Genomic DNA, 24,095 nt, shown 5'->3' with positions numbered 1-24,095 from the left:
CCATGCCCACCTACCCAGATGTTTGCGCGAGCGCACCTCAAACAGTAGTAAAAATATTTGCAAGCAATAGCAATAGCAATAGTTAGACTTATATACCGCTTCATAGGGCTTTCAGCCCTCTCTAAGCGATTTACAGAGTCAGCATATCGCCCCCAACAACAATCCGGGTCCTCATTTCACCCACCTCGGAAGGATGGAAGGCTGAGTCAACCTTGAGCCGTGAGATTTGAACCGCCGAACTGCAGATAGCAGTCAGCTGAAGTGGCCTGCAGTACTGCACTCTAACCACTGCGCCACCCCTGGTCCATCCCCAAAGTTCTTAGAACTTCAGGAAACTCCTTCCATGGATCCTCCTTTGGAGGGTGAACCAGACTGGATCAGCTGGACTTGCATTCTGAGGGAGGGTCTTCTTTTTTGTGAAGGTTGCTTAGCAAAATGGCAGAAGCTGGTTCCCCCCGCCACACACACACAATGGCGCATCTGCTGCCCTGCTTAAGGACAGCTGGAGATGATGGTTCTTGTGTTGTCCTCAGGAAGAATATATCCGTGAGCAGATTGAATGGAGAGAGATCGCTTTCACGGACAACCAGCCCTGCATTGAGCTGATTTCCCAAAGGCCTCATGGCATTCTGAAGATCCTCAATGACCAAAGCAGCTTTCCTCAGGTGAAGGTGGCCTCCCTTGGCTTGGGGGTGGGCAAGGCGGAACTCAGGAATTAATTAAGAGATAAGCTTTCTCCACCTATGGAAAGCCGCCTGCCCAGATTCAGAAGAAATCCGAAACCCCCTAAATAGTCTTTACATCCCAAAACGTACTCATAGGTCCTCCTGAGCAGGGGAGAAGTCTTCTCTTTGCACGGAAGGTCTTCCTTCTGAGCTTGGAGACAAGTCATTCTGGAAGTCTTGGGGTGGCTTGTGATTATGCTTCCATCGTTCCAGGCCACGGATCACACCTTCCTTCAGAAATGCCACTATCATCACGGCTCCAATCCCCTCTACTCCAAGCCAAAAATGCCACTGCCGGAATTCTCCATCAAGCACTACGCAGGGAAAGTAACCTACCAGGTGAGGGAGGAGGAGGAGGAGGAGGACTTGGGAGTGCTGCAGATGTTTTGTTACCCAACTAGGTAATATTATTGGTGCCAGGAGGGAGTGGGGTTTGCAGGGCGCATGAGGAGGAAGAGGAGGAGAGGAGTGGTGGTAAAGGAGAAGGATGGTGGTGAAGGAGGAGGAGGAGGAGGAGGAGGAGGAGGAGGAGGAGGAGGAGGAGGAGGACGGTGGTGAAGGAGGAGGAGGAGGAGGAGAAGGACGGTGGTGGAGGAGGAGGAGGAGGAGGAGGACGGTGGTGAAGGAGGAGGAGGAGGAGGAGGAGGAGGAGGAGGAGGAGAAGGATGGTGGTGAAGGAGGAGGAGGAGAAGGATGGTGGTGAAGGAGGAGGAGGAGGAGGAGAAGGACGGTGGTGGTGGAGGAGGAGAAGGAGGAGGAGGACGGTGGTGAAGGAGGAGGAGGAGGACGGTGGTGAAGGAGGAGGAGGAGGACGGTGGTGAAGGAGGAGGAGGAGGAGGACGGTGGTGAAGGAGAAGGAAGGCAGAGCAATGTATCTGCACCATCAAGAATCCAGGAAGTTTGGGGAGATCTTGATTTGTGGGATCTCATCAACCAGTTTTGGTGCCTTCAGCCGTTTCCATTACAAGCTAAGATGCTGCGCACTCAACTTTCTGTGAGCCATCTTGATTGAACTATCATCCCACACAAAGGGTTCCATTATAGCAGCCTAAGAAGAATGTAGCTGGAAGCCAACATTCCTGGCTAGCATCAAAAGCTGAGAAATGAGCCATGGTTTGTTCAGCCTTCTCAAGCAGGGAGCCACCTAGGGAATTGGACTTCAGCTCCAAGAATTCATCCCTGTGGCTCTGCTGCTTGCATTTTCTCGTTCTACTTCCTCCTAGGTGCACAAATTCTTGGATAAAAACTATGACCAAGTTCGCCAGGATGTCCTCGATCTTTTCGTCAACAGTAAAATCAAAGTAGGTGCTTAGGCTGACCTCTCCGTTGGCTCCAATTCTTCCAGTTTGCACAAGTTTAAATATTCTACACGAGAGTTTTAGCTGCAATGTTTGGAAAAGAGATAAGGAGAAACAAAGAAATAAAGTTGGGAGGGAGGGGGGTTTATAAGACACACTAGTGAGCAGCGTATAGTGTAATATAAGAGCGATAAATCCACTATTATTAGTCATGGTTTGCCTAAATGTGATGAAGAGGATGGTCCAGAGCTGAAGTTCTCTAGCAAATTCCTTCTAGATCAGTGTTTCTCAACCTTGGCAACTTGAAGATGTCTGGATTTCAACTCCCAGAATTCCCCAGCCAGCATTCGCTGGCTGGGGAATTCTGGGACTTGAAGTCCAGACATCTTCAAGTTGCCAAGGTTGAGAAACACTGTTCTAGATTATTAAAGGGTCTTGGTTTAACCCTTCTTTTCCAGCTTAGCCCACCTCCCCAGATCCCTGAAGAATGAAATAAATAGGGGAGGGGGGGACATCCATCTACATTGTATGGTGTCCTGAACTTCTTGGAAGAGGCTGGGATCTCGGGGAGCGTGAAGGAATTAACAGGGGTGAAACCATTTCTCCTCTACTCTGCTCTTGGCTCAGATGGTGGCCAGCCTCTTCTTCAGCCACGCTCAGCTGGTGGCTCAGCAGAGGACCATGATAGGGAAAAGCAGCACCAGCAATCGGAAGTATAAGCCCCAAACGGTGGCTGCGAAGTTCCAGCAGTCGCTCCTGGACCTGGTGGAGAAGATGGAGAGGTGGGTCAAACAGGACTCTCCAGCCTTAGCCTCAATTACTAGATGTAACGTTCTAGATGGGACTTGGCTTCAGAAGTTGTGGCTGCTCCAACACTGGAGGTTTTTAAGAGGAGGTTTTGATGGCCATTCGTCCAGAGTTGTATAGGGTCTTCTGCTTGAGCAGGGGGGTTGGGTTAGAAGACCTCTAAGGTCCCTTCCAACCCTGTTCCAACCCATAGAGCCGAGGTGGCGCAGTGGTTAAATGCAGCACTGCAGGCCACTTCAGCTGACTGTTATCTGCAGTTCGGCTGTTCAAATCTCACCGGCTCAGGGTTGACTCAGCCTTCCATCCTTCCGAGGTGGGTGAAATGAGGACCCGGATTGTTGTTGTTGGTGATATGCTGACTCTGTAAACCGCTTAGAGAGGGCTGAAAGCCCTATGAAGCGGTATATGTCTAACTGCTATTGCTATTATTGTTATTCTGTCATGGTCCATGCCACTGCAGAGTCTAGCTAAGGATCTTCTAAGAATTTGATCCAATCCATGCTGAAACCCCACTGCAAAGAACAGGCCAATTTAGTAGCAGGAATTAAAGCCCAGAGAAGATGAAGCTAAGAGCAGAGAGACAATTGCTCTATTTAAACATCCGGAATGCAGAAACAGAGCAAAATTGTCCTCTGTGGTTGTAGAAGGAGGATTTAGATGTGGACATCTGGAACAGGCAGCTGTGGAGTGAACGGTGGGAAATATCCTGATGATGAGCCAACATGAAGCAATTTAAAATTCCCCTTGCTTTCCCAACAGAAAGCTTGTTTCAGAGGCACCACTTTATCCTCAAAGCAATTATGCTCAGCCATCTCTCTCTTTCTCTCTCTCTCTCTCTTTCTCTCTTAGATGTAACCCTTTCTTCGTTCGCTGCATCAAGCCCAACAGTAAGAAGGTAGGACAGATTTCAATCTCTCTCTCTCCCTCCCTCCCTTCCTCCCTCCCTCCCTCCCTCCCTCCTGTTTTTGCCAAACTGGCAGTTCAGATCCCATTGGTGTGATGACAGAGTATGCGCCATGCTCCATCCTGCCCATCAACTGCATTTTAACTCAACTCTCTCTTTTGGACACAGAGCCACAAATATTATTGTTATTAACAACTCCCGTGATTTGCTTAATGATCGCAGTAAAAACTGCTATCAAATAGGGTCCAGGTGATGACTCACTTAATGACCACCCTGCTTAGTGCCCAGAGTTCCTGTCCAAATTGTAAGTTGAGGACTACTTGTAGGCTTGAGTGAGTACTGGGAGGCCAGGGATACAAAGTCCACGGTGACATCAGATGATGATGACGCAACTTAAATGTTGGCATGGTTTTTGCCATGATGTTATATCTGACATCATCACGGCTTATATCGGACACCCATGCTAGCAAGCATTATGAAGTTGGCTTAAGCAGGTGGAAGATGGTTGGAACTGTTTTCCCCAGCCTGGGCTCTTTCAGACATCTTGAAGGACAGTTCCCACCAAATCTGCGTCCCAGCAACACAGATATCCAGGCCACTGAAGGTTGAGCATCTGCTGCAAAAGAAGGTTAAAACTAACCATGGTTAGTTTTTTGTGACCTGGCCTATTCACTTAGTGCAGGGGTCAAGTGTATTCTGAAAACCCAGGAGATTAATAGGTTGGACAAACATATCTTGCCATTATTACTATTATTTTTGCCCTCATATCAAACACCCTGGTATTTTCTCCTCCTCCTCCTCGTTCTCCTCCTCCTCCTCCTCCTCCTCCTCGTTCTCCTCCTCCTCGTTCTCCTCCTCCTCCTCCTCCTCCTCCTCCTCCTCCTCCTCCCTCCTCCTCCTTCCTCCTCTTCCTCCATCTCCATCTCACCTCCAGGAACCAGGACTGTTTGAGGCCGATACAGTCAGCAACCAGCTACGATCCTCAGGAATCCTGGAGACCATCCGAATCCGCAAGGAGGGTTTTCCTGTCCGGATCCCCTTCCAAATCTTCATTGACAGGTGCAGATGAGCCCCCTGAGATCCTTAGTCCAAAGCTATTCCAGCCTAAGATCAGAGCTCCAAGTCCCCCCCAGATCCAAGGGTCGGAGCTGAGAAATCCACCTTCTAATCCCAGTCCAATCTGTGTCTCCCCAGGTACCGCTGCCTTGTGGATATCCGTAGTGACATCATCCCGGACGGGTGGAATTCTGTGGGGGTGCTGAAGAAGCTGTGCCCGGTCACCCCAGAGATGTACTGCATTGGCACAACCAAGGTAAAGCCACCACCGTGGATGATAGTTTAATTGCAGTCATAGAACTTATGAAGAAGATACGAGCAGATAGTAGATGGACATTGCACAGTGTGGAGCCTAGTCTTTAAAGAAGGGCTTGGTGGATCCTTTTCAACTGAGTCCACTCACAGTGTCTAGATGGACTTGGACATCAAGAGATGGTCTTTAGGTTCTCCTTTGCCAGGTCTTCTCCATCACCAACTGTTCCATCTGGCCACATACCCATAGGAACAACCCAACATTACTTTAACCCCTTCTTATTTTGCTTGTCCTTCATCTTCCCACTTTTCCCACCTTGGGCATCCTGTCCCTTGGCTCCCATTGCCAAATGCCAACTATTCCTTGGCAGAAAAAAAGGGTCATAACGTCAGTGCCATCCCCCAATGAAGATGATGGACCGGTGGCCCCTTGGGCTCCTGCTTCTCCCCACCCATCTTCCTCTTCCAGCTCTTCATGAAGGAAAGCGTCTACCAGCAATTGGAGGCCAAGCGGGAACAGATTGTCCACATGGCAGTGGTGACCCTCCAACGTTACGTCCGCGGCTTCTTGATCAAGAAACGATTCTATGCCTTACGCTGCAAGATCATCCTCTTCCAAGCACGGGCACGGGGTTATCTTGTCAGGTGCTGAGTTTGACTGTCCCGGAGAGCCTGGCGGGGGGGGGGGGGCTTGAGCAGAGTCTCTGTCCTGTGTGGACCTACCTGCCGTCACCCAAAGGCTTAACCCCTCCTCAGACTTAAGATTCTAATCCGGCAGAAGTTCTAATTCTCTGCCCAGTCAACCAAATTATTCTCTGAAGAACAGTTCTAGCCATGGTGGCCCAGTGCTTAGAGTGCAATATTTCAGGTTGACTCTGCCCACTGCCAGGAGTTCAATCCTGACCGGCTCCAGGTTGATTCTGCCTTCCCTCCTTCTGAGATGGGGAAAATGAGGATCCAGAATGTTGGGGGCAACAGGAGGACTCTGTAAACCACTTAGGGAGGGCTGGAAAGCACTGTGAAGCGGCATATAAGTCTAAGTGCTAGTGCTATTGCTGTAGGTTCTTCTAAGTTCCTCTCATCTTTCTACTCAGCTCCCCACCCCAGATAATAGCGTAGGGATCTCAGAAAACTCTAAGAAGCTGTCCAAATGCGTTTTCAATGGGAACTCTGAGAAGATTCAACCCTCCCGCTGATCATTTAAATGGGAATGCCCTTTCTGTCCCCTCATTTTAGCATCTTAACTTGTGAGGCAGATTCCTCTGAGAGTGAGGGATAAGTTTAAGGGCCACTCAGGTGGACCTCCTTAACTTAGTAGGGAATTTGAGGCGTTCTCCAGACATGCTGGAGAGGCTCTTCCACAATTGTCAACCAAGACCCCAACGGCCTTTCTGGATGGGTTGAGACGATGAATCTCCAACCCCTCCAAGTGGTCCACCTTCTCCCTCTGATGTAGTTGCCTTTGCCGTCCTTGGTCTGGCCTGTCTGTCCATTATTGTGTTTTGATTTGATTTTTTACCCTGGGTAGGAGAAAATGTTGTTGAGACTTGGGGTGATCTTTCCAACCTCCATCCCGGGGGTTTCCCGTCCTGCAGGCAAAAATGTGGGAGTCTGCGTCAGAGGCTCATCAAATTCAGATGCCTGGTACGCATCTATATGAACCGCAAGAGGTACCTCAAGGTGAGTCTCTCTCTGGGGCGGGGACTGAGTGCAAACTGAGGATATAGAAAGAGGATTGGAGAGAGGGGGACCTTACCATAAATTGCTTCGGTCCCTTGGTGTCTACTCTGCATGGTGGATTTCATTCATTTCATTTCACTTATTGAATTGAATTTGAATTGAATTGAATTTATTGCACTTATATGCCGCCCTTTTCCCCGGAATTTATAGGCCGCCCAATCCCAGAGGACTCCGGGCGGCTTAGAGAAATGAAAAATATTTAAAAAGGATTAAGATACAACAAGATTAAGAAGAAAACACAACATGCACCCAATCAGAGGTAGGGCTGGACCTCAATCAAGAGGTCAACAGCCCCAGGCCTGCCGGAAAAGCCAGGTTTTAATAGCTTTACGGAAGGCCATGAGAGTGGGTAGGGCCCGGATCTCTGGGGGCAGCTCATTCCATAGGGCCAGAGCGGCAACAGAGAAGGCCCTACTCCGAGGCGTCGCCAGCCGGCATTGTCCAGCTGATGGCACCCGGAGAAGGCCCATCCTGTGCGTTCTTATCGGTCTTAGGGAGGTATGCGGCAGGAGACCGTCTCGTAGTTATCTGGGTCCTAGGCTATGTAGGACTTTAAAGGTGATAAAAAGCACCTTGAATCATGCTCGGAGACCAATAGGTAGCCAGTGCAGCTCACGGAGGATAGGTGTAGTATGGGTGTACCCTGGTACACCCAATATCGCTCGCACGGCTGCATTCTGGACTAATTGTAATCTCCGAATTCCCATGCTCTGTGATCAATGAGAAGGCCCCAATTCCTGGGGAACATTCCCACATTCTTGGGGCCCTTTCCAAGGAAAGTACTTACTCTCTCCCTGCACTCAGGTGCTCTGGAATAATTGAATTGCCTTCTAATGGAATTCTATTAATGGAGTGCGGTGCTTGTGTGACCTTGGAAATCTCACTCTGATTTCAGAGGAAGGATGAGGAGCGTCGAGTTGCAGAACAGGAGAAGAAAAAGGCCGAGCAGGTAATTCTCTGGTATTTCGGGATGAACTGGGGGGGCATGGGGGTCAGTCTGAAGACCTTCCTAAGCACACCTTTACTCCCAAGGCGAATCCATGGGGTCTTAATTCTTTTGAGGAGAACTTGGGCTGCAGAAACTTACCTTGATAACTTGCGTATGCAACTCTGAGCAAATTTGTCATTGGGATAATTAGACCCATTTTTCTGGGTTCCACTAGGAATTGAGTCAACGAGAAGTGATGAAAGTCGCAGACTTGGAAATCCCAGCTGACCTGGTCGGACTCTTAAACAGAGTGGCTGGTAGGCCATGATCCACTACGAACTAAGGGAACTAAGAGGGTGGCCATATGGACTCCTCCAAGGATTCTAGAAGGCGGATCTTTGAGGTCCCACCAGGATAAAGTTTCCAGGAATTTGAGCAGCGGTGGGTTTCAACCGGTTCGCAGCGGTCCCCGCGAACCGGTTGGTCGGCGAACCCGGAAGTAAGTAACTTCCGGGAACGGCGAAGCGCCCACCCTCCCGCACGCGCTCCTTACTGGTCTTTGAAGGCTTCTGCGCTTCCACGCAGGCGCATGGCACATACAGCGCCTGCGCGATTCTCCGCGAGCAGCTGGATGGCACATATAGCGCCTGCGCAATTCTCCGCGAGCAGGCGCTAAGACGCATGTGTAAACTGCACGCGTGCACGAGGACGCCGCCGGCCCCGTTCCAACCGAACCGGTTGGAACGGGATTAGCAACCCACCCCTGAATTGGAGGTTAATTCCTCTTCTGTACCACCAGTGGCAAGCTGAGTAGACCACAACATTTTGGCTGTCAGAAGGCACCAGACAGTGAATTGTTTACCCAGAGCTGCCACCCTTTTAGCTGTAGCCCTGTTGGTCTTCCTTTGCCAATGGAGCACTGGACAGGTACATTATAAGCACCGTTTCGAAACAAAACAAAGAAATTGCTTGGATTGATCTTAGCAATAGCAATAGCAGTTAGACTTATATACCGCTTCATAGGCTTTCAGCCCTCTCTAAGCGGTTTACAGAGTCAGCATATTGCCCCCAACAACAATCCGGGTCCTCATTTCACCCACCTCGGAAGGATGGAAGGCTGAGTCAACCTTGAGCCGGTGAGATTTGAACCGCCGAACTGCAGCTAGCAGTCAGCTGAAGTGGCCTGCAGTACTGCACTCTAACCACTGTGCCACCTTGGCTCCTTACAATCTTCCACTTGCATTCTGGGTCCCAGAAAAGAGGGGGCTACATCTGGCATTAGAGACGGGGGTGAAATCCAGCAGGTTCTGGCAGGTTCTGGAGAACCGGTAGCAGAAATTTTGAGTAGTTTGGAGAACCAGCAAATGCCTACTATGGCTGGCCCAAGGTGGGGTGGGAATGGAGATTTTGCAGTATCCTTCCCCTCCCATGCCCACCAAGCCATGCCCACCAAGCCACGCCCACCAAGTCACACCACGCCCACCATGCCACACCACGCCCGCCACGCCACAGCCACAAAACCGGTAGTAAAAAAAAAATGAATTTCACCCCTGATTAGGGAGAACCTATTGCCCAGTTGACATGGTCCAGCCAACGTTTTCTGGCATTCTCGTGAGTGAAGGTGAGGGGTTAGGCTGGGGGAGCCCCTCCTTTGGCCTCTGCACTGGCTACTTCTTATTCCTTGTAGTTCACAAGCAAGTGAATGAGGACTGTGTCATGCCTGTCCCTCCACCCAAGATGAAGGCTGGCTCGCAGCTCGCCCTCCCTCTCGACATCAACAATTACCCCATGGCCAAGTATGTGCAGCTCCACTTCAAGGTAAGTGTGACGATGCTGGGCTTAATGGTCTTCACTCACATCCCTGTTGGGAGGCAGACCAAAAGCTGGTATTTGTGGCTGAGTTTACGTGCTGCATTTAGCCCTGGGTTGGGTTTAAAACATGGCTTGTTGGAGGAGTCGCTATGGCTGGCTTGGCACTTATCCGTAGGAAATCAAGAGTTGATTTGACTCACAAAACACATTAATAACCCTGCATTGGATTACAAGCTACCATGAGTAGATTCATGCTTCCTTACGTAATTCACTTTATTTAACAATTGGGATCATCCCTCACTCTCTAGATTCTATTCTATTACCTTGGTATGTGGTGAGTAAGAATTGAAAGACTCTGACTTAGGGTGTGTAAACAATCAACCAATTGAGAGTTCTTCTTGAGTCCACCTTTCCCAGAATTATGTCATCTGGGTGTTGACCTCATGCATCCAAAATATGATAATTTTAGCTTGGTTGTTTATCCCTCAAGAAGAAACCACTGGACTTGATTCCTTGGAGGATCCATAAGGAAACTCTAAGCTCAACTGAAGCTAAATCCCACTTGTGGGGTCTTGTAACCCTTGTCTTTCTTCCTCTGGGTAGGACCTCCTCACCGTCTCTGTCCAGAAGGCTGTGCCAACGAGTCTTTCAGTCACTTCTCTGTCATTCCACAGGAGCCACTCTGGGGGATGCTCACGAGGACTCTAACATCCCCCCTGACTCAATTAGAGGAGAGTTTGGCCCCGGAAGCTCTAAACCTCTTCAAGTTGGTAGGTGAAGGCGAATTGCTTCCTCCTGCCTGGTCAAACGATGGCCATCAACATCGCGTTAGTGGTAGGGTAGGCTTTTGGGATGACTGGATTTTCCCTCTGGCAGATCCTCCGCTTTATGGGTGACGCCCAGCTCAACGGCCTCCAGGAGAACCTGTTTGGGAACTACATTGTACAGAAGGGGCTCTCCACGCCGAGCCTGCAAGACGAGATCCTGGCCCAGATTGCCAACCAAGTGTGGCGGAACACCAATGTCCACAATGAAGAACGGGGCTGGCTGCTGTTGGCCGCCTGCCTCAGCGCTTTCGTGCCCTCCCACCAGCTGGACAAATACCTGCTGAAGTGAGTGGGGGGCAGGTCTACCTCCAAAGGAGATCCAAAGGGGGGTGGCCGCCTTAGCTAATGACAGTGGTGACCCTAGAAGAAGTCAGAAGCGTTAGATACAGTCAAGTTTTAACTAATAGGGGGAAAATGTTATGATATAGGATATAGTTAAATAAAGAAAGGATAATGATAATAAATTAGCAGCAATAGCAATAGCAGTTAGACTTATATACCGCTTCATAGGGCTTTCAGCCCTCTCTAAGCGGTTTACAGAGTCAGCATATCGCCCCCAACAATCTGGGTCCTCATTTCACCCACCTCGGAAGGATGGAAGGCTGAGTCAACCCTGAGCCGGTGAGATTTGAACCGCCGAACTGCAGATAACAGTCAGCTGAAGTGGCCTGCAGTACTGCACCCTAACCACTGCACCACCTCGGCTCTGTTATATACATGGAGGATTAGAAAATTTTGGTATTAAATATTATGCATGTTTAGCTAAAACAGGATATGAGGATTTAATGTTAATGTTAAATTGTTGTTTTTTTATTTTTTGTATTTCCCCCCTTCCCTTCTTATTTGTAAGCCGCCCTGAATCTTCCAAGAGTGGGCGGCATTACAAGCTAAATAAATTCAATTCAATTCGATTAATGGAGGATTTTACAAATAAGCAAATGAAATGCCAGCATGTGGTTATGTATTAAATCTTGGTATATTTAAGGATGAAGGACGTTTAAATAACTATAGTCAAATAAAAGTGGAGGCATGATGATGTTAATATAATAAATATTTGAGTTAAGATATTAGAGTTAATATGAATTATACTTGATGACGGTGGAAGAGATGCACAAAAGCCTTTTGTAACCAGCTGATACACTTTCTACAGTATGTAAAGAAGGAGGATGTTGTATGTTTGTTTTGAAAATAAATTTTAAAAAAAGATTAAAAAAAAAAGATGTCAGGTGGCCTTCCTCTTCCTCTTCCTCCCAAAGCCGCACGAGGAATTTAAGAAGAGGCTCAGTTGATTGACCTGAAGTTCGTGGCCAGGAGAGATAGGAACACAGCTCCGTTGACCCTCGCGCAACTCTTCTGGGCCTGAAGGCCAAGCGTGCCCCATGGCTGGCATCTTCTACTCACTGTCTCCCTCTGCACTTCTCCCCACCCACCCAGGTTTGTTTTGGACTATGCCTTTGACGGCTATAAGCCCGTGTGCCAACACAAGCTCATGGAAGCCATGGCAAGGGGTCAGGACGGCGTGGAGGCCACCCGGGCGTATCCACCCACCATGCTGGAGTGGACAGCCAGCCGCGACCGAGTGAACATGGCCCTGGATGTCTATTGCTTCAACGGTGAGTTAAGGGAAACCGCAGAGCCGTTTGGGAATCGATAGGCAGTTGAGGAGCCCCCTTCTGTAGAACTTGGGAGCTGGCTAGAGAAACACCCACAAGCAGGGAAGGCCCAAAGCTGAATGGATAAAGAAATAGGTTTCTACTTGCAGGAAACTGCGTTCAGATATGTAAAAATCATCTCAGGAGAAAGATAGCACCTAGGACCGTGATGGCAATAGCAGTTAGCAATAGCAGTTAGACTTATATACCGCTTCATAGGGTTTTCAGCCCTCTCTAAGTGGTTTACAGAGTCAGCATATCGCCCCCAACAACAATCCGGGTCCTCATTTTACCCACCTCGGAAGGATGGAAGGCTGAGTCAACCTTGAGCCGGTGAGATTAGAACCGCTGAACTGCAGAACTGCAGTCAGCTGAAGTGGCCTGCAGTACTGCACCCTAACCACTGCGCCACCTCGGCTCTTGGCAAACCTATGGAGCCGAGGGCACACGAGGCGTTGCCCTGTCAGCTCCAGCTGATTTCTTGCCTTGATTTTTGGCCATTTTTCACCCTCCAGAGGCTTCCCAACGCGCAAACCGGAAGTCAGAAAATGGTCCGTTTCCAGCCTCCGGTGGGCCTCCAGGGGTCGAGCGAGGCTGTTTTCACCCTTCCCAGGCTCCAGGAAAGCTGTGCGAAATTGTGCAGGGCAGCGGGGGGGGGGGAGTCATGCTCAAATGCGCAGGGGGCACAGTGCAGGGGGCATTAAATTATGGGGGTGGGCACGGGCATGCTTTTGGCACCCGAGGCGAAAAAGGTTCGCCATCACTGGCCTAGGAAATTATCACATAAGAGAAGGCAGAGCCCACAGCTGCACAACTGGCCGGGAAAGACACTCGGAAAGGGTCTCTCTAATTTCTCAGGCTATAAAAGAGACTGCGGGAGATTCGTACTTTCAGACTTTCAAGATTTCTGTTCGTGTAACCTTTCCAAGAAAGTAGAATTAGCTCCTCTGTTTGTTCTGCATGGAAAAGGAAGACAAAATAAGGCACCAGGAGGAACATCCGTCAGAGTGAGTGACTTGGACTTTTCTTTCCGACAGGAGATCATTATGCTTGCCCTGTCCATTCCTGGACCACAGGCGAAGGCCTTGCTGAAAGTGTGTTGAAATACAGGTAGGAGAGATGGGTCGAGGGGGATATGGGCAGGGGGATGGAGGAAGAGCCGGAGGGTTTGCCTTTCAGTGGCCCCTTCCAGCTCTCCAAGCACTGGAAGTCAGAGGTAAGGAGCTGTTGAGAAGCTCCTTGGAGGCTCTTATCTCATCCACCTTCAGCCACAAAGAGGGTCCAGCTGCCCTATGTGGGTCTCCCCCCGGGGTGGGTTTTGGCCGGCGTTACTGCCGGTTCGCTCGTGCGCGCACTGGATGCATGCTGTGTGCACATGTGCAGTTCATGCACAGAACTCCAGAAAAAGATGGTGGCAGCAACTATGGCGACTGGGGAACCAGTTCAGGGGCGTGGCCAGCCTGGGTCACTGTGGTTCTTTGACCCATGCCGGCATACCACTACCGGTTTGTCTGAAGTGCTCCGAACCGGTAGGAACCCACCTCTGGTCTCCCCTCCTCCCAGGAGGTCCTAGAGTGGCTAAACAGCGATGTTCCTTCTCAGGGGTCTTACAGATGGATGGCGAGGCTGGTCCGTCACCATGAAGGATGGTACCCAGTGGGCTGAGCTGGCTGGCCACGACTATGTCTTGGATCTGATTTCTGATCTGGAGCTGATCCGTGGTTTCCCCAAGCAGAAGTCCTACTTCATCCTTGCTTCTGAAGACCCAGAGAAATTCACTGGTGGCAAATTGTAGGTGGCCTCATGATTCTTCCTTAGGCTGTACTTTTCTGTTTGGAAAGGGTAGTGTTCAAGAGCCTTCATTGGTTCAGGGGGCTTACCAAGGAAGAAGAAAGCTACCAACAAGGATGGTGTTACCACAATGATGGGAGACCCCAGTCTTGGAATTGAGATGGCTGTGGAATCTTCCATCTTCTAAGGTCTTGGCCCTGGATGGGACCATGATTTTTTCCCCTAGACTGTGAAAGAGGCTCCCCTTAGATTCATAGACCAGTTCTGGACCATCTCAAGGTTGACTTTGGTCTTTCCCTCCTTCTGCTTCTTAGAGTTTTCCAACGTGGTTTGGATTCAGATGGGAGGGTTCCTCCTCCCCCACTGATGAAGGCCCCCACCGTGGCCTCTGCCCACCTGCCAGACTCCGAGGGATATTGCAGCCATGGTGAGAGGTTGGGATGAGGCTTATGGTTTGTGTCAGGGCATGGGATCAATTGTTGCAAGATCTGGGGTAGTGCTGGGGCCACACCGATGTGGTGTGTCTATGAAACTGTGTTTAGAGCAGTGTTTTTCAACCTTGGCCCTTTAAGATGGGTGGATTTTAGCCCTCAGCAATTCTGGCTGGGGAATTCTGGAAGTCCACGCATCTTAAAGAGATGGTCGGAAAACATTGGATTAGAGAATGTGTTTTTCTCACTAAAGGAGAATATTTGTAGCTCAGAAAAAAGTCTGCAAGAATTCAAATTCAAATTCAAATTTAATGAATTTATATGCCGCCCAATCCCGAAGGACTCCTGACCAAGCTCAGAGAACACCAAGGACCCCCCCCCCATTTCTCACTGCCCCATTTTTTGCGTTCACCCAAAACAAAACACAGAATTGTTTTATGCCACGTATCACCCATTCAGCTGCTGACATGGGAAATGCGTGTTTTGAAAAAAACGCTTCTCTACCAGCAATCCGAATGGCGAAAAATGTCATTTTTCTCTTTGCAATTTATCTTATTTCTATTTCATTTTCCTTTCTTGAAAAACAACAACTGGAAACAGATTCAGATACCTACAGTGAACCCCGGAGCCAAAAAGGACTGGATCACTATCTGGATAGCCTCTTTGATCCTGTGCTGTCTTATGGGAAAGGGGTAAGACAAGCCTCCCCCTCTCTCCCCCCACCCCACCCCCAGATTCAAAAAAAAGGGACACCCCAGCGTAGCTTGCAACTTATTTCTCCTAGAAATCTGTTTTTTCAAGAGCCGGGAAAATGCGGGTGTTTCATTGACAGCATATTGAAGGGAGATCAGATGGGTTAAGACCGTATGAAGGAGTTCAGCTCAAAGGCTTTTTTCTGCCCCATATGGGCTCAGGCCTCGGGGGTCCTGAAGGGGAAAACGGGTCTGTAAAAGCCACTTTGGTTTCTACCCCCCTCCCCCAGGAACTAGAGAAGCCAGCGGCAATCTCACGAAGGATGAAAGGCGGTGGTCATGTTGGGCACGGTGACGGTGACAATGAGACGGCTGTGGTCCCTCAGACCTCTGGTGAGTACAAGCCACGTTGCCTTAGTCCAGTGTTTCTCAACCTTGGTAACTTGAAGATGTCCGGACTTCAACTCCCAGAATTCCCCAGCCAGCATTCGCTGGCTGGGGAATTCTGGGAGTTGAAGTCCGGACATCTTCAAGTTGCCAAGGTTGAGAAACACTGCCTTAGTCCAATGGCGGAAAAACTTTTTGGCAACCGAGTGCCCAAAAGTTTGCGGGAAACGGGCACGCACGCTTGTTGAAGCCGTGCTCCGGAAAAGCCAAACTCCCGGGTTCTGGCGCTCATGTGCACCCAACAATCAGCCTGTTGGCACGCATGTGCAGGCCGGTTTTCGGCACTGAGGCACACACAAAGAACAGCTGATCATCGCGCCCATATGCAGCCCAGAAACCCAGAAGACCAACAGGCAAGGCTGCGCGTGCCAGGCAACGTCACTTCGCATGCCACTTTGGGCACGCCTCCCGTAAGTTCACATTCGCGGCCTTAGTCGATATATTAGTTGGAGGATAAAAACCTTTCTCTGCCGTCGTTTAGAAAGCGCGAGTCTCCCAAGGGCATTTTGTGAACATGTAGAAGCGCAGTAACACAACCGTCACAATAACAGCCACGATCAAATTCTATCTGTGCCAGAATAAGACGCAGCAGGTCCAAGTTATGTTGTTAGACTAGAAATGGTTTGTGTAAAGGCGGACAATGACGAAGAAGAAAATTCCAGAGACCGGGGGCCACCCAAGCTGGATCTTGTTACGGTCAGTGATGCTGCTCAGGAGTAGCTGCATGTATTTCTGAGTGCCAGGAAGGTGTCCTCTGTTTTTGCAAGCGTTCTTTGCATTCAGCTGACTGTTATCTGCAGTTCGGCTGTTCAAATCTCACCGGCTCAGGGTTGACTCAGCCTTCCATCCTTCCGAGGTGGGTGAAATGAGGACCCAGACTGTGGGGGCGATATGCTGACTCTGTAAACCGCTTAGAGAGGGCTGAAAGCCCTAGGAAGCAGTATATAAGTCTAACTGCTATTGCTATTGCTTTGGCAAACTCAAAAGGCTTTTTCCATCTTCCCTCTCCACAGGAAAGAAGGAGGAGGCTGTGTTGACCCAGCTGGCTTATGGCAAACACCGAGAGTCCTTCCTGGTTAGTAAAGGCAGGAACTGTCCGGCTGAAGTAGAGGCACTTTGGAGAAGTGCTGGATAGAGGGAGGGGTGCATTTCTGAAAAGAAATCTATGGAGATTCCCAACCATCCAGGTCGTGGTTGGGACCACCAATGGTGCTTTTTCCAAAAGGCAACTGGACTTCCTTGGTTTTTTCCGCCTTGAAAAGGTTTCGCTTCTCATCCCAGAAGCTTCTTCAGTTCGCGGCTTCTTGGATGAGAAGCAAAACGTTTTCAGGGAAAAATAAAAACAGGAAAGTCCAGTTGCCTTTTGGAAAAAAGCACTTTTGGGACTTTGGAAGAGAAGCGTGCAGCATCCTGCACAGATTTCATTCTCTCCTGCTTTCCAGGTGAGACACAGCTCAGTTTCACAGGGGTATAAGGAGGGGGGAGGAAGGCCTACCAGACTTAATCCTCAAACAACCCTTTGCCAATTTGGCGATCGGTGAGGAAGCCAGGAGTTGCCTTGGGTTGGCATCTGGGCACCTGCCAAGGCTGCATCCACAAGCCGATCCCTTCCCCTTTTCCGATGCCTTTATACCCTTCTCAGCTGACCCGAGGCTGGCCGACACTGGATACTCACCTCCCCAGCAGCCTCTGTATCCATTTCACTTGCAGGCTGGCATCCCAAGTGCCATAGCCCTGGGCCTTTTCCTGCTGCGGGTCCTCCGGGCAAGGACGGGCTTTCAATCCACTGACCTGTCCTGGAGCGATGGCCCAGGTCTGGGGGATGGCGGGTGGAGGGAGAAATAGCCTGGCAGAGGGGGAGGGGGTCTTCTTTGGCTCCCCTAGACCACTCAAAGGCGAGTGGGTAGCTGTAGGCAGAGGGGTAGGCAGGATTTTGAGGAGGGGTCCTGGATTGGAGAAGGCAGGCCAAGATCCCTGCAACAGGACTGCAAAACTGGGAGAAGCATGATTCTCGGTTTGCTAATGGATTTCTCCATCCGTCCACCGCTCCTTTTGGCAGAGGGAAGCCGGGAAAAGGCTGAGGGACGGATCCGCGTCACCTTCAGGAGTTCCATGGCGAAGACCCCCCCTCCAGAATCCAGGTGAGGAAGCCCCAGGGAATCTGCCAGTGGCAGAATAAACGGCGCAGAAGAAAAGAATGGCTTAAATCCTTATCCCCTCTTTGCTTTGCGTTTGGTAACATATGCGTGGATTTTGGTCTTCCGATATCTGCGGTTCTTATATTTCTTGCTTTATTCAATGGATGCATGCTGCCCAACGTTGCTTTCTGTGGTTTAAAAGTTTTTATTTTCCATTTTGTCATTTTCATACACTCACATATATACTGTGCATAGCTGGCGCCATACAACATTAAACGATAATCGCAGAAATTCCTCTTGTCAACAATACCCCCAAAAATACAAACCCAATATACCTCTTCCCCTCTCCATACACCTCTTTCTTCCGCCCCCTCCAACTTTCTATCTTCCCTCCATCATCCCCCTCTACCCTACTTCCCCTCCCCCTCTACCCCTCCTCTCTCCCAGTCCACTCCCTCCCTTCCTTCTCACCCTCCCTCCCGTCCTCTCTCCCGTCCCTCTCTGCCCGTCTTTCTTCTATCCCACTCCTCCTCCCCTTGGTGTATTTCCACTATATGTCAGTGTACTTAACTTATCCTATTTTTACAGAGGAATTATAGAAAAACAGTATACATGTGAAGTCATATTACATTGGAATCTAGCCTAGTATATATCCCAGCGTTGCTTTCTGTGAGGCGGGTGGCTCTACCTGTTGGATAGACACATAAATAGATAATGAGTGCTTAAGTCGAAAGTTAACACTCCTCAGTGGCAGGCAAGCCCCGTGCGAGGCACAGGAACCTGTTTAATCGCACACAGAGGTTGCACAGACAGGTTCACAGGGCTTGAGAGGTTGTGGTCCAACTTCTGTGAGACGTAAGAACAAGAACTTCTGCATCAGCCATCAAATAGCCAACCGGTTTGGCTACAGCATTTTAATCTTCTATATAGACTTAAGAGAACTTAGACTTATATCCCACTTCGCAGGGTTTTACAGCCCTCTCTAAGCGGTTTACAGTCAGCCTCTTGCCTCCCCCCCCCCCCCCCACAACAATCCGGGTCCTCATTTTACCGACCTCGGAGGATGGAAGGCTGAGTCAGCCTTGAGCCGGTCAGGATCGAACTCCTGGCAGTGGGCAGAGTCAGCCTGCAATCCTGCATTCTAACCACTGTGCTACCAGGGCTCTTGTATGGCATCTAGCCACTGTGGTTTGTTAATCTGGGTTTGAGGATTCAAGCTTTCCTTGTTCCAAGCATCAATTTACTCTGGTTTCCCACCCTCCTCCCCGTGCAGAGTCTGGCTTCCCGTCTCAGGCCGGAGGGCTTGTCCGCCACTCCAAGCTGAATTCGGAACACAATCCAGAGCCTACGCAGAATATCCGCAACATTATCAAGCAATGCCAGCAACCTTTGCGCGCTTCAGAGCCCGTCAGGTCAGATCGGGTCCTCCGGCAGCCTTTCCTCTCTCCCTCTCACCCCAAATATTTATTTGAAAAAAGGGGGGATTACGTCCCATCCTGACAATGCAAAGCTTCCACATTTAGAGTTTACAGCGTATCTGTAAACGTCGGGGGACAGGGACTGCTTCCAGATCATCAGTTCTTTTTTGGGAGGGTGGGGTTTGTTGGGAAAGGACGCAACTGTTTTTGATTGATTTGGATTTGGAAACTTCCATCTGCCCTGTAGTAAGGTTTCCTAAAAATGCCCTAATTGATTCACGAGTATCGAGTCAAGTTTCAATGCAAACCTAGTCATTTATTAGGAACATCATTAGGCAAGATCCTTTCGCAGTCAAGTCTAAGCTTTGTTTGATTTATAGCTGAACTTTATCCCTGTTCCTCCCCTCCCCTCAGTCTGTGTCATAAATCACATTCCCCTATGAGGTGCACCCCCCTCCCAAGCCGGCTGCAGTCATCAGAGATGCAACTCCAGCTGACAATATGCGTGCAATGCACTCTCTGCCCCCCTTCTCTTACCATGACAATGCTGGGAGTTGACACCCTGCCTGTCTTTTCAGGAAGGAAGGGGGGAAGGTCTTTGTGAAGAAAATGGATCCCCACGAAGAAGCCTTGATGATCCTAAAGAGACAGATGGCACCCGCGGGAATACCTGTGCAGCCCCTTCAGGTAGGGCCAGGCGGCTGGCCTACCAGACCCACTTCTTGGAAACTCCCCACCCCACAAAATATTGGCTTCCTCAGGCGTGGCTCCATGGGTCTGCTGCTGGTAGGGAAGTTGAGGCAGATGAGACCAGCAAAAACCATATCACAAACCAGAAATAAATGCAGGGAACTTTGAGAAGTGAGCAGCCGAAAGTCTGTTAACCCCAAAATGTGGAGCTGGTGGCTGGTCTCTGAGCCTCCTGCTAGTCCTTCCATTTTGGGCTGCTTCTGCTGGCTCACTGACCCTTCGAACAACTGAAAAAAAGAGTGGCAAGGAGGAGACATTGAGCGTTTCCTTGGGGCAGAGAGAGAGAGAGAGAGAGAGAGAACAAAGGAGAAATGTCCATGTGGAAATTGGACCCCCTAGAACAGTGTTTCTCAACCTTGTCAACTTGAAGATGTCCGGACTTCAACTCCCAGAGTTCTGGGAGTTGAAGTCCGGACATCTTCAAGTTGACAAGGTTGAGAAACACTGCCCTAGAAGAAGGATGGGCCCTCGAAAAACATCTTAGCCAAAGAGCCTTGAAACTTAGGTGTTAGGTGATAGGTGATCTCAGGTGTTTCTCAGGCAAGGTAAAAACGAGAAGCAGGTAACCAGGTTGAGCATCTGCAAAGGACCATGCTGGATCCCCTTTGGGTAATGGGTGAGACGGCTTCTTTGCAGGCTGTCCGTGAGCCAGCACCGAGAGAGATCGTCGCGAGGGTGAGACCAGTGGCTAGTGCCAAGGTAGCTGAACACCCTGCCATGGCCCAACCTTTGCCTGATGCTTCTTCAGGTGAGCAATCGTCCCCTTCTCTCTGCCGGTTGGATTCCTGGCCTGCGAGAACCAACATTTTTTTTTTGCTTGGTGATGTATCTCCATCTACCACACCGACCTCTGGGGTTTTTTCCCCCCTCCTGCACTAACTAGGATGATTAGAGCCACACATTTCAGATATTGTGGTGGGTATGTTTACTTTCCCCAGATAGGCCGGACCTCCCTGCCCGGTGGGCACCTTTTGGTCTTTAAAAAGATGAGGAAGAACAGTTGGCTTTCTCCCATCCAGCTTCCATCTCCCGAGAGTTGGCATCGGAGGATGAGACAGTCCAGACAAAACTTTATTGTCGAAGCAGCGGGGAATTTTATGGATACCACAACGTCTCCTGGAAGATCTATCTCAGGAAAGAGGTAGGTTTTTAGGGACCTGTTCTGACCCCTCTTCTTCGCTCGTTCACAGACGACAGTCAGACAGACTTAAAAGGAAATAACTTTATCAGTCCTGGCTCACTCTGGCTGCGAGCCCAAAATAAACATAAACAAAGTCTTTGGCAAAAAGATTAAGCAGCAGAATCCAAAAACAAAGAGCTAATTACAGCAACACCAGGTTTACAGAAAGAAATCAAATCACTTCTCCAAGTGTCTCTTTGAATCAGGGTTACAGAAAGCAAATCACTTATCCAAGTGCCTCTCACAAACAAACCACGACTGATGAACGACGAACCACGACCGAATGAATGAACATTGACTTCTGCAACCAGGGTGTGGCACCATCAGTCCTTTTATCTCCAGAAGACCACACTAATGAGCCCCAGCTGCATTGTTATTCCTGCATCCCGACTCAACTCACAGCAAACTTCTGCTGAGTCACAACAGGGACCCTTCCTCGATTTTCCTCTCCTGGTTGCAGGGTGACCAGGGAAATAGGGTCACACTTTATAAAAACAGGGCAGAGGAAAGATCTGCTGGTTGTTTCTCGGACTAGAACTCAAGGCAATCCAAGAAAGCACCGAACATCTGTCTAATCTTGGAACTCCTCTGGGCAGAGGAAGAGGAGAAGAGGGAGGAAAGCCTGTAGATGGCTAATAAGCTCTGGTAGCTAGATCAAGCCTCCAAGTTCAGTAGCAGTTTATCTCTGAGTGGCAGGCAAATATTTTAGAGAAATATTCTAGAGATTGTGCCCTGTTGCCATTAATTATAAGCAAGATGCTGGGCTGGATGGAGCCTTTGGGGGCAGCCCTGCACACACACACACACACACACACACACTCAGAATCTCCCTCTTTCCTTGCAGGTTTTTTACCCAAAGGAGACTATCAGCAGCCCTCTTCTGCTGGATCTCCTTTTTCGGCAGGTGAGTGGCATGTAATTTTGCCAATGATGCTCCTCTAAACCATTGGTCATTTGGGAAGGTGCGTCCCGAGTTAACTTGGACCTCAAATTCCTCTCTGGGCAGGTTATTTAAGGGTGAATGTTTCCCTTTGGTGTGATGCAATGCTGTTGAACTCCATTATATTTGAGTTAGCTTATTAAACTTTCTGTGCCACCCAGATTGCTGAGCTCTGCTGGCAGCTTATAATCAGATAGAAATTCCCAATTAAATGTTTTCCATAAACAAAATGGGGTTGACTTCTTACTGTTATCCAAGATGGGTGGTTTCCCCGCCCCCCACCAAATGTTTCATTACCAGTCTAAGTGACCTCCTCAAGGCATGGGTTTAAGCACACGCCAATAAAGACAGCCAGAAAATGTTACTTCTCACGCATTGATAATAATTTAAAAAACCTGCAGAAAACCACCCAGCTCAGAAAACATTAAGAATGGAGCAACTCATATTCTCTACGTTTTAAATGAAATCTATGTTGTGAAGGCCTTTCTGAGGGTCAACCAAGACTTCTTCTCATCTTGTCGCTTTGCAGATCTTCAACGATACTCTGTCGGACGCCTGCATTCGTCTCACCGAGGAAGAGAAGTTACACATGAAAGCTCTCTTTGGTAACCACGGTTGAGGGGAAGGGAGGGCGGTAGGTCCTCAGATGTTACCATGTTGGGTTAGAAAAGTGTCCAAAAGCTACTAGTGGCTGGAACATCTTTTCTGCACCTATTGATGTGTCTCTAAGTGTCTCTATCAGCCAGCAGTTATTTAACAGGGCCATACTGGAGGCATCACGCTCAGGAACAGTCTCCTTCTGGACACCGGTGGATGAAGGAGAGGAAAATGTAGCTCTGTTTGTCCTTCTTGCCGAGATTCCTTCTTGTTTCCAAAAAGACTAGGCTGGCCATTGTGGAGAAAATATTCTTCTCTCTACAAGATGCTGGATGTACAGTTGTGGTGGAATGTAGCTGGATTCCCAGCAAGGGAGGGCTGCATTCCAGAGGAACAGGAGACAGCCAAGTTTAGATAGTTTGTGTGAGAGAAAGAGGGTGAAGACAGCTCTTCCTTCATGGTTCCCTGGGTCTGCTTTAGTCTGGCAAGATTCTGTCTCTAGGTGAAGCAGAATAAAGGAAAGTGCTTAGAAGTCGCTCTGCATGTCTATCTGGGTCTTTTGGAGACTGACGGTGCCTGCTGGTTGAACGTTTAGCTTTAGGTCTTAGCTTTTCAACTCACAAACTTTTAAAAGAAGCCAGAAAGAGAGAGGAGTTGGGTGCCGCTTTTTCCCTTTCAGAAACCTACTGTGAACACCAGTGTGGTTTCTCCAGTGGTGAAATTCAATTTTTTTTACTACTTCTGTGAGCATGGCTTGGGGGGCGTGGGAGGGGAAGGAGACGGCAAAATCCCCATTCCCTCCACACTCCAGGGGAAGGATACTGTAAAATCTCCATTCCCTCCCCACTCCAGGGGAAGGATATTGTAAAATTTCAATTCCCTCCACACTCCAGGGGGAGGATACTGTAAAATCCCCATTCCCTCCCCACTCCAGGGAAAGGATACTGCAAAATCCCCATTCCCTCCACACTCCAGGGGGAGGATACTGCAAAATCCCCATTCCCTCCACACTCCAGGGGAAGGATACTGTAAAATCTCAATTCCCTCCACACTCCAGGGGAAGGATATTGTAAAATTTCAATTCCCTCCACACTCCAGGGGGAGGATACTGTAAAATCCCCATTCCCTCCCCACTCCAGGGAAAGGATACTGCAAAATCCACATTCCCTCCACACTCCAGGGGGAGGGATACTGCAAAATCCCCATTCCCTCCACACTCCAGGGGAAGGATACTGTAAAATCCCCATTCCCTCCCCACTCCAGAGGAAGGAGACGGCAAAATCCCCATTCCCTCCCGACTCTGGGGCCAGCCAGAGGTGGTATTTGCCAGTTCTCCAAACTACTCAAAAATTTCCACTACCGGTTCTCCAGAACCTGTCAGAACCTGCTGAGTTTCACCCCTGGGTTTCTCCCCACAGCGGAAAACAAGCTGGACTCCTTCAGTCCGGTAGCCGATGAAAGCGTCAAGAAGGAAATCATCCGTGTGGCCCGAGAGAATTGGGAGGTGTATTTCTCCCGCCTTTTTCCAGCTACGGTAAGAGACTTCCCCCAGTCCACACAACACACAACTTTTAGCACATTAATTTTGAACAGTCACTAAATCAGTGTTTCTCAACCTTGGCAACTTTTAAGTCCTGTGGACTTCAACTCCCAGAATTCCCCAGCCAGCATAGCTGGCTGGGGAATTCTGGGAGTTGAAGTCCACAGGAC

At 49.4% G+C, this 24,095-nt stretch overlaps 1 protein-coding gene across 1 annotated transcript in view; it reads left to right on the top strand.

The window, feature by feature from the left end:
- The window catches only part of MYO15A (myosin XVA), a 60,157-nt gene that overhangs the window by 17,450 nt on the left and 18,612 nt on the right, over window positions 1-24,095 (top strand). Inside the window, 28 exon segments of the mRNA XM_032230980.1 lie at window positions 534-665; window positions 939-1,064; window positions 1,949-2,026; window positions 2,651-2,805; window positions 3,680-3,725; window positions 4,669-4,793; window positions 4,929-5,046; window positions 5,512-5,687; window positions 6,638-6,722; window positions 7,678-7,731; window positions 7,946-8,027; window positions 9,398-9,528; window positions 10,197-10,292; window positions 10,399-10,634; window positions 11,784-11,962; window positions 13,039-13,111; window positions 13,604-13,792; window positions 14,107-14,219; window positions 14,824-14,915; window positions 15,206-15,308; window positions 16,376-16,437; window positions 18,734-18,912; window positions 19,497-19,605; window positions 20,305-20,416; window positions 20,688-20,809; window positions 21,693-21,752; window positions 22,318-22,393; window positions 23,804-23,919. Coding sequence (XP_032086871.1) covers window positions 534-665; window positions 939-1,064; window positions 1,949-2,026; window positions 2,651-2,805; window positions 3,680-3,725; window positions 4,669-4,793; window positions 4,929-5,046; window positions 5,512-5,687; window positions 6,638-6,722; window positions 7,678-7,731; window positions 7,946-8,027; window positions 9,398-9,528; window positions 10,197-10,292; window positions 10,399-10,634; window positions 11,784-11,962; window positions 13,039-13,111; window positions 13,604-13,792; window positions 14,107-14,219; window positions 14,824-14,915; window positions 15,206-15,308; window positions 16,376-16,437; window positions 18,734-18,912; window positions 19,497-19,605; window positions 20,305-20,416; window positions 20,688-20,809; window positions 21,693-21,752; window positions 22,318-22,393; window positions 23,804-23,919 — 3,225 coding nt within the window.

The sequence above is a fragment of the Thamnophis elegans genome, chromosome 14 (genome assembly GCF_009769535.1).
Source record: "Thamnophis elegans isolate rThaEle1 chromosome 14, rThaEle1.pri, whole genome shotgun sequence".
NCBI lineage: Eukaryota > Metazoa > Chordata > Lepidosauria > Squamata > Colubridae > Thamnophis > Thamnophis elegans.
This window is presented reverse-complemented; position numbering and strand designations above follow the sequence as displayed.